Below are 10,627 nucleotides of genomic sequence, written 5' to 3'. Positions count from 1 at the left end.
TGAAGTTTTCGAAAAGAGAAAAGAAATAAAACATTATTTATTTTTTATTGTTGAAAATCGATGCAGAAAACGCTGTATGTTATTTTAGAAACAATAGTCTGCAACTGAAAGTAATAAGTTTTTCATAATAATATTGCTTTATTTTAAATTTTACAACTTTCTACATATATACAAATAAAAATGTTATACGAATAAAAACATAATCTGCGTCAATTTTTATAGCCTGTATCTATACAAAACGCAATACAATTATCTAACCATCAATTCTATTTTTAACAGCTGCTTAAACATAAATTTTCTCCTAAAATCATAATACTGAAATATATCAAGATGATTATACTTGTGTACATATAAACACTGCCATACGTCGTAAAAGTTATTTAAGATACAGTATAATATTCTTCTCTATAGTAAGATTTTTATATGGTTCAATATACGTTTCCTTAGAGTTGCCTTTTGAAAAAATCTCATCCGCATAGTCTGTATACTTTCCTGAGCATATTTTATACCCCAACATATCTGTATCTTCATGTGACAACAAATTTATAACGCCTGGAGGTATTTCACATGTTGAGAACATATCACAATATGGTGACAGATCACAGAAATTTGCACCAAACATGACAATGACAGAGTTGCCAGCAATTAAAGTTTGCATTAATCGAAAAAACAAAACGCTTTCATTTTCCTCCCTAAGAATGATAACACCTAATGGCACACGAGCTATCGTTCTTTCTACCTCTGCATTTCGAGAAAGATATCCCTCTATACGAAATAAATATGGGAATTTTAACCATCTTGTGACTATAGCTGCCAATACAAGTTTGCTAAAAAGAAAAAAAAACCAAAAGATAATTGTTGAAAAGTTATCAAGCAAACATAAGTAGAATATTACAAAAACATATCAGAAGTTTTAAATAACTCAAAAGATACCCATTAAGTTTTAACATGGACGCTAGTTTTGATAATATTTGTATTCTAGTCTTAACGGACTTGATACTCCAAGTTTTGAATCCTTTCTCAGCTGACTCATAGCATCTTATAATATCGTCGCTATAACAATACATTAATTGATTAAAAGTTCAATGTGTCTTTGTTCAATTTTTCAAATACAAGAATTATTATTGCAGTTAATAAGATCAAGAAAACGTATACTTTCATACTTTGTTGCATTTGCCCACAGGTTGTCATTATGCTTCCAATACATGCCCTTTACAGGTTTCTGCCACGTACCGTCGTAAAACAGATCACAAATTGAAGTAAAGTTTATTTCCGCGATATGTGAGAGGTGTACTACATTTACACTGTGTTCTGTATCAGTTGAATCCGATTCTGATATTTGTTTGCGAATCTCATTTATGGTTTGTTGATTCATTGTATACGCACATATTTCTTGATAAGGGAAAAGCACGGCAGTACCAGAGAAATTCATATATGAATTTATCAATATTATGTGACTCTGAATGATTAAGAAATAGAAAAAGTATTTTAATGAAGCCTAAGATAATTCTTCCCGATATATTATGTTGTATAATTTAAATAATGTACATTTAAAGACAGCGCTAAATTCTTCGCAGCTACAATATCTTCGGACCATATAGATACTATACTTATAGTAGGCTTATGATACACATGGAGTTGAATATCTTTCAATGATTGAAATGTATCAATAATGAGTAACATCTCTTCACAAGCTGTAATGTCTGAATAATGTCTTTTCATAAGCCATACAAATTTTTCTTTTACTTGTTCTTGCACCCATATCTTATGTAAAGGAAATTTGTCTGTTATTATTAAATAGTTAATAACCGCATACAAGTCTGAATCCTCTAGAATTATCATTTCTATCTCTGTAATAATGTGTTCTGCATAAGTACTTGTACGAAAATTCTTAATTATAAAGAAAAGATATGTTTTTATGAACAGCACACATTACAATATAAACAAATACTTTTGTTACCTGAATCAGTTAAACTTAGTACAGTTAATATTTCTGAATAAGTATTTTCAGGCCATAAGGAATCTGTGCTAGAAGACAGAAAATATATAACTAATATTATAAAAAGTATTTAAAAGATTAATTTTTAATGTAAGAACTTCTGAATTAATAAATATGAAAATAAGTATATTAATAAGTAAAATTTTTGTTTTATATATATCTATATATATATAGTTACAAGATAGGCTGTAGCAAAAATGATTGTATTGCAAATTCGTCACATATAATGAAGAGTGTAAGTATTAATGGAAAGATCGTCCCTTCAATAGTCTCGAAACTATCATCTAGATTTAGAAAACAAAATAAAAATATAACATGAGATTTTTATAAATAACAACTTAATGCGTCTATTGCTGTTACTTATAACAAAATGAAGACGCAAATAATATATTATTGATATGCACAACTACACTTGCAAGAATAATATTACTGTACCTTTGAAATACTTAATATATGTTGCATAATGATTTAAATATCCTACAATAGTATCAATTATATCTACGTGTGCACAAACAGATTTAAAAAACGATATATTATCTTGTATTATATTCGCCAGTACCTCCAGTCTATATAGATGCAAAAGAGAGGATATTAAAAATAACAAAAATAGAAAAAGCAACGTCCACGTCTCTTATTATCCCGTCTTAAAATTATCGTTATTTACCTGTCTGAAATATTGACCGAATTATGGAACCTTACTGTCTTAGATAGATTACGTATTTTTTCCAGTGCTTCCTAAAAATACACACAAGAAACAGCGTTACACAAAAAAAAGCAGACTAAAACTCTTTCTTATATTAGTATTAATTATTAAATTTCATAACTTATCCGCAGCAGTACATTGATATCTTCTGCGCATATCAATACTTACGTCTTTATCGATATTGTAATCTAGATCAGTATAATATTCATTTAAAACTTCTAGTTGCTTCATGATTGTTAATCCGACTCAATGATATTGTAAGACGAAATCGAAATTGCAGTTAGTCGTTATCCTTCACGAGACAGGAAAGGACAAAAAGGATCGGTATATCGCTGGCAAATATCATATTAAGATCGGCGAAGTGGGGATGTCGTGAACAAATCGCACATTGTTTACATTCATATGTACGTTCGCAGCAATAAAAACGTTGGCATTCTCTAGACGAAGTTCCTTAAGGAGTAATTCTTGTACAACGTCGCTCTTCTTGTACTCACGCCGCTGCGCCTCGTTCCACAGATTTTAGTCATTCGTTAAAAAATATACCTTTATTTCCATCGTTAGATTTGAAAATTATTGTCGGAATCTATACGTGCCCGTATGACGCGATTCGAAATACGGAAGTTGGGAATCGACTGTACGATCGTGCAGGAGGGGTGTTATTGGTCGAACAAACGGGAAGAACTATCCTAATTGACTGTGTCTCGTGTTACTACCTTTTTTCGAACGATTTAAAAGACTCGCGCACAGTATATAAATTATATTTACGACAGAAATTCGATAAGAATATAAATCTCCTGTAAAATTATAAAACAATCATACATTTTTTAAGGCTCAGATTTAATTTTACTCATGTTATGGTCTCTTTTAAATGCCTTTTTTAAAATCCTCCATATATATTGTAATAGCAATTTTTATAAATATATAATATCAATTATATATTTATACATTTACACGTATACAAATTTTTCTGTATAATTATAATCATTCACATGTTCATCGTTTTCATTCATCTATTGACTTTGGGATAATCCACTTAAGAGGATATTATGAGTTCTAAGTGTTCTAACTAGACTAATTCTTGTTAACATAAATTATTAGTGACTTGTTAATTATAAATTCAATAAACGCGAAGGAAAAAGATTATATTTCGCTTTTGGAAATCAACTACAAAAACTCAGTCTAGTTTATAAATGAGATGATTTGTTGAGGATTGATAAAACAATTGTACAGCTTAATATTTACTTGATGATAATATAGTTTGCAGATTAATTAATTGGCTCGCTATTCGGTTCACCCCGACTTTCAAAAAAGAAAACGCCTTAATGCCATTCTTTATTTATTAACATACATTTTCTTTTCTAATTATCTGAGTGATTCGATTTTTACCAGCAATATTTCAAGGTTGGGCTAAAAAGATATCTGAATTATTTTGTGACACATTTATATCAAGTCATAATAGTAATTATACTAAAAAAAGAAAACAAGGGACATCACAAAAATATTTATACGAAAAAATGCTGATTCATATAATTAATAATGACTAATTTGTTGCACACAAATGCGAAGTAAAGTCTAAAACGACTATACGTAATAAAGAATATTACAAAAAAGGTTAATACGTGTATTTATTTGTTTTTATACCATTCTTTTCTAACTATTTAGCTAAATAGATACTTTTATACTTTGCTACATCTATATCTGATCATACATGAAGTTTTCGAAAAGAGAAAAAAAACAAAACATTTTTAATTATTTTTTATTGTTGAAAATCGAAGCAGAAAACGCTGTATATTATTTTAGAAACAATAGTCTCCAACTGAAAGTAATAAGTTTTTCATAATAATATTGCTTTATTTCAAATTTTACAACTTTCCACATATATACAAATAAAAATATTATAGGAATAAAAACATAATCTGCGTCAATTTTTATAGCCTCTATCTATACAAAACGCAATACAATTATCTAACCATTAGTTCTAACAGCTATTTTTAACAGCTGCTTAAACATAAATTTTCTCCTAAAATCATAATACTGAAATATATCAAGATGATTATACTTGTGTACATATAAACACTGCCATACATCGTAAAAGTTATTTAAGATACAGTATAATATTCTTCTCTATAGTAAGATTTTTATATGGTTCAATATACGTTTCTTTAGAGTTGCCTTTTAAAAAAATCACATCCGCATAGTCTGTATACTTTACTGAGCATAATTTATACCCCAACATATCTGTATCTTCATGTGACAACAAATTTATAACGCCTGGAGGTATTCCACATGTTGAGAACATATCACAATATGGTGACAGATCACAGAAATTTGCACCAAACATGACAATGACAGAGTTGCCAGCAATTAAAGTTTGCATTAATCGAAAAAACAAAACGCTTTCATTTTCCTCCCTAAGAATGATAACACCTAATGGCACACGAGCTATCGTTCTTTCTACCTCTGCATTTCGAGAAAGATATCCCTCTATATGAAATAAATATGGGAATTTTAACCATCTTGTGACTATAGCTGCCAATACAAGTTTGCTAAAAAGAAAAAAGAACAAAAGATAATTGTTGAAAAATTATCAAGCAAACATAAGTAGAATATTACAAAAACATATAAGAAGTTTTAAATAACTCAAAAGATACCCATTAAGTTTTAACATGGCCGCTAGTTTTGATAATATTTGTATTCTAGTCTTATCGGGCTTGATACTCCAAGTTTTGAATCCTTTCTCAGCTGACTCATAGCATCTTATAATATCGTCGCTATAACAATACATTAATTGATTAAAAGTTCAATGTGTCTTTGTTCAATTTTTCAAATACAAGAATTATTATTGCAGTTAATAAGATCAAGAAAACGTATACTTTCATACTTTGTTGCATTTGCCCACAGGTAGTCATTATGCTTCCAATACATGCCCTTTACAGGTTTCTGCCACGTACCGTCGTAAAACAGATCACAAATTGAAGTAAAGTTTATTTCCGCGATATGTGAGAGGTGTTCTGTATCACTGTGTTCTGTATCAGTTGAATCCGATTCCGATATTTGTTTGCGAATCTCATTTATGGTTTGTTGATTCATTGTATACGCACATATTTCTTGATAAGGGAAAAGCACGGCAGTACCAGAGAAATTCATATATGAATTTATCAATATTATGTGACTCTGAATGATTAAGAAATAGAAAAAGTATTTTAATGAAGCCTAAGATAATTCTTCCCGATATATTATGTTGTATAATTTAAATAATGTACATTTAAAGACAGCGCTAAATTCTTCGCAGCTACAATATCTTCGGACCATATAGATACTACACTTATAGTAGGCTCATGATACACATGGAGTTGAATATCTTTCAATAATTGAAATGTATCAATAATGAGTAACATCTCTTCACAAGCTGTAATGTCTGAATAATGACTTTTAATAAGCCATACAAATTTTTCTTTTACTTGTTCTTGCACCCATATGTTATGTAAAGGAAATTTGTCTGTTATTATTAAATAGTTAATAACCGCATACAAGTCTGAATCCTCTAGAATTATCATTTCTATCTCTGTAATAATGTGTTCTGCATAAGTACTTGTACGAATATTCTTAATTAAAAAGAAAAGACATATTTTTATGAACAGCACACATTACAATATAAACAAATACTTTTGTTACCTAAATCAATTATACCTAGCCCAGCTAATATTTGTGAATAAATGTTTTCAGGCCATAAGGAATCTGTGCTAGAAGACAGAAAATATATAACTAATATTATAAAAAGTACTTAAAACATTAATTTTTAATGTAAGAACTTCTGAATAAATAAATATGAAAATAAGTATATTAATATAAGTAAAATTTTTGTTATATATGTATATATATAGTTACAAGATAGGATGTAACAAAAATTCTTTTATTGCAAATTCGTCACATATACGGAAGAGTGTAAGAATTAATGGAAAGATCATCACATAAAGAGTCTCGGAATTATCATCTAGATTTAGAAAACAAAATAAAAATATAACATAAGATTTTTATAAATAACAACTTAATGCGGCTTTTGCTGTTACTTATAACAAAATAAAGACGCAAATAATATATTATTGATATACACAACTACACTTGCAAGAATAATATTACTGTACCTTTATACTTAATGTATGTTGCATAATGATTTAAATACCCTACAATAGTATCAATTATATCCACGTGTGCACAAACAGATTTAAAAAACGATATATTCTTTTGTATTATATTTGCCAGAACTTCCAGCCTATAGATGCAAAAGAGAGGATATTAAAAATGACAAAAATAGCAAAAGCAACGTCCACGTCTCTTATTATTCCGTCTTAAAATTATCGTTATTTACCTGTCTGAAATATTGACGGAATTATGGAACCTTACTGTCTTAGATAGATTACGTATTTTTTCCAGTGCTTCCTAAAAATATACACACAAGAAACAGCGTTACACACAAAAAAAAACAGACTAAAACTCTTTCTTATATTAGTATTAACTATATTAAATTTCATAACTTATCCGCAGCAGTACATTGATATCTTCTGCGCATATCAATACTTACGTCTTTGTCGATATTGTAATCTAGATCAGTATAATATTCATTTAAAACTTCTAGTTGCTTCATGATTGCTAATCCGACTCAATGATATTGTAAGAAGAAATCGAAATTGCAGTTAGTCGTTATCCTTCACGAGACAGGAAAGGACAGAAAGGATCGGTATATCGCTGGCAAATATCATATTAAGTGGGGATATCGACGAAGTGGGGATGTCGTGAACAAATCGCACATTGTTTACATTCGTATGTACGTTCGCAGCAATAAAAACGTTGGCATTCTCTAGACGAAGTTCCTTAAGGAGTAATTCTTGTACAACGTCCTCACGCCGCTGCGCCTCGTTCCACAGATCTTAGTCATTCGTTAAAAAATAAACCTTTATTTCCATTGTTAGATTTGAAAATTATTGTCGGAATCTACGTGCCCGTATGACGCGATTCGAAATACGGAAGTTGGGAATCGACTGTACGAGCGTGCAGGAGGGGTGTTATTGGTCGAACAAACGGGAAGAACTATCCTGATTGACTGTGCCTCGTGTTACTACCTTTTTTTCGAACGATTTAAAAGATATACTCGCGCACAGTATGTAAATCATATTTAGGACGGAAATTCGATAAGAATATAAATCTTTTGTAAGATTATAAAACAATCATACATTTTTTAGGCTCAGATTTAATTTTACTCATGTTATGGTCTCTTTTAAATGCCTTTTTTTAAATCCTCCATATATATTGTAATAGAAATTTTTATAAATTTATAATATCAATTATATATTTATACATTTACACGTGTACAAATTTTTCTGTATATTTATAATCATTCACATGTTCATCGCTTTCACTCATCTATTGACTTTGAGATAGTCCACTTAAGAGTATATTGTGAGTTCTAAGGGTTCTAACTAGACTAATTCTTGTTAACATAAATTATTAATGATTTGTTAATTATAAATTCAATAAACGCGAAGGAAAAAGATTATATTTCGCTTTTGGGAAATCAATTACAAAAACTCAATCTAGTTTATAAATGAGATGATTTGTTGAGGATTGATAAAACAATTGTACAGCTTAATATTTACTTGATGATAACATAGTTTGGAGATTAATTAATTGGTTCGCTATTCGGTTCACCCTGACTTTCAGAAAAGAAAATGTCTTAATGTTCATTATTTATTAACATACGTTTTTTTTCTAATTATCTGGGTGATTCAATTTTTACCAGCGATATTATAAAAGATAATAATAGATTAAAAAGATATCTTCTGAATTATATTATAATGCATTTATATTAAGTTATAATATTGTAGTAATTACACTAAAAAAAGCAAAGAACATCACAAAAAATATTTATACGAAAGAATGCTAATTCGTATAATTAACAATGATGATAATTCGTTACATACAGATGCGAAGTAAAGTCTGAAACGAATATACGAATATACGAATAATAAAGAATATTAGAAAGCAGATTAATATGTGCATTTATTTGTTTATACATTATTCACTTCTAACTATTTTAATAAATAGATACTTTTATATTTTACTACATCTATATGTGATCATAAATAAAGTTTTCGAAAAGAGAAAAAAAAACAAAATATTTTTTTATTGCTGAAAATCGATACCTACTGAAAACACCGTATATTATTTTAGAAACATAATAGTCTACAACTGAAAGTATTAAGTATTTTCATAATAATATTGCTATTAAATTTTACAATTTTCTATAACATATATACAAATGAAACTATACGAATAAAAACGAAACCTGCGTGAATATTTATAGCCTCTATCTACGAAACATAACACAATTATCTAACCATCAGTTCTATTTTTAACAGCTGCTTAAACATAAATTTTCTCCTAAAATCATAATACTGAAATATATCAAGATGATTATACTTGTGTACATATAAACACTGCCATACGTCGTAAAAGTTATTTAAGATACAGTACAATATTCTTCTCTATAGTAAGATTTTTATATGGTTCAATATACGTTTCCTTAGAGTTGCCTTTTAAAAAAATCACATCCGCATAGTCTGTATACTTTCCTGAGCATAATTTATACCCCAACATATCTGTATCTTCATGTGACAACAAATTTATAACGCCTGGAGGTATTCCACATGTTGAGAACATATCACAATATGGTGACAGATCACAGAAATTTGCACCAAACATGACAATGACAGAGTTGCCAGCAATTAAAGTTTGCATTAATCGAAAAAACAAAACGCTTTCATTTTCCTCCCTAAGAATGATAACACCTAATGGCACACGAGCTATCGTTCTTTCTACCTCTGCATTTCGAGAAAGATATCCCTCTATACGAAATAAATATGGGAATTTTAACCATCTTGTGACTATAGCTGCCAATACAAGTTTGCTAAAAAGAAAAAAAAACAAAAGATAATTGTTGAAAAGTTATCAAGCAAACATAAGTAGAATATTACAAAAACATATAAGAAGTTTTAAATAACTCAAAAGATACCCATTAAGTTTTAACATGGCCGCTAGTTTTGATAATATTTGTATTCTAGTCTTATCGGGCTTGATACTCCAAGTTTTGAATCCTTTCTCAGCTGACTCATAGCATCTTATAATATCGTCGCTATAACAATACAATAATTGATTAAAAGTTCAATGTGTCTTTGTTCAATTTTTCAAATACAAGAATTATTATTGCAGTTAATAAGATCAAGAAAACGTATACTTTCATACTTTGTTGCATTTGCCCACAGGTAGTTATTATGCTTCCAATACATGCCCTTTACAGGTTTCTGCCACGTACCGTCGTAAAACAGATCACAAATTGAAGTAAAGTTTATTTCCGCGATATGTGAGAGGTGTACTACATTTACACTGTGTTCTGTATCAGTTGAATCCGATTCCGATATTTGTTTGCGAATCTCATTTATGGTTTGTTGATTCATTGTATACTCACATATTTCTTGATAAGGGAAAATCACGGCAGTACCCGAGATATTCATATATGAATTTATCAATATTACGTGACTCTGAATGATTAGGAAATAGAAAAAATATTTTAATGAAGCCTAAGATAATTCTTCCCGATATATTATGTTGTATAATTTAAATAATGTACATTTAAAGACAGCGCTAAATTCTTCGCAGCTACAATATCTTCGGACCATATAGATACTACACTTATAGTAGGCTCATGATACACATGGAGTTGAATATCTTTCAATGATTGAAATGTATCAATAATGAGTAACATCTCTTCACAAGCTGTAATGTCTGAATAATGTCTTTTAATAAGCCATACAAATTTTTCTTTTACTTGTTCTTGCACCCATATGTTATGTAAAGGAAATTTGTCTGTT

The 10,627-nt window shown here is 29.2% G+C and overlaps 3 protein-coding genes across 3 annotated transcripts; all 3 read right to left on the bottom strand.

Moving 5' to 3' along the window:
* Positions 1-148: 148 nt before the first annotated feature.
* Positions 149-2,933, bottom strand: LOC139769060 (uncharacterized). The gene is made up of 4 exons (XM_071699817.1): positions 2,871-2,933; positions 1,164-1,498; positions 934-1,053; positions 149-827 (listed from the first exon to the last, which is right to left on the bottom strand). The coding sequence occupies exons 1-4, from the start codon at positions 2,931-2,933 to the stop codon at positions 377-379; spliced, it is 969 nt and encodes a 322-aa protein (XP_071555918.1). The 3' UTR covers positions 149-376.
* A 1,409-nt stretch (positions 2,934-4,342) lies between these two features.
* Positions 4,343-7,413, bottom strand: LOC139769185 (uncharacterized). Its single transcript, XM_071700040.1, has 9 exons — positions 7,285-7,413; positions 7,072-7,142; positions 6,848-6,975; positions 6,591-6,696; positions 6,378-6,445; positions 5,966-6,267; positions 5,584-5,876; positions 5,354-5,473; positions 4,343-5,248 (listed from the first exon to the last, which is right to left on the bottom strand). Exons 1-9 carry the CDS (start codon positions 7,345-7,347, stop codon positions 4,798-4,800), a joined length of 1,602 nt encoding a protein of 533 aa, XP_071556141.1. The 5' UTR covers positions 7,348-7,413; the 3' UTR covers positions 4,343-4,797.
* Positions 7,414-8,820: 1,407 nt separating this feature from the next.
* LOC139769183 (uncharacterized) lies at positions 8,821-10,364 on the bottom strand. The gene is made up of 3 exons (XM_071700034.1): positions 10,002-10,364; positions 9,772-9,891; positions 8,821-9,666 (listed from the first exon to the last, which is right to left on the bottom strand). Exons 1-3 carry the CDS (start codon positions 10,268-10,270, stop codon positions 9,216-9,218), a joined length of 840 nt encoding a protein of 279 aa, XP_071556135.1. The 5' UTR covers positions 10,271-10,364; the 3' UTR covers positions 8,821-9,215.
* Positions 10,365-10,627: the final 263 nt, after the last annotated feature.

This window comes from Temnothorax nylanderi, unplaced genomic scaffold (assembly GCF_030848795.1).
Source record: "Temnothorax nylanderi isolate EJ_2023f unplaced genomic scaffold, tnyl_v1.0 TNYL_tig0020_pilon, whole genome shotgun sequence".
NCBI classification, from domain to species: Eukaryota; Metazoa; Arthropoda; class Insecta; order Hymenoptera; family Formicidae; genus Temnothorax; species Temnothorax nylanderi.
The sequence above is the reverse complement of the archived record's forward strand: the minus strand, read 5'-3'. Positions and strand labels throughout refer to the sequence as shown.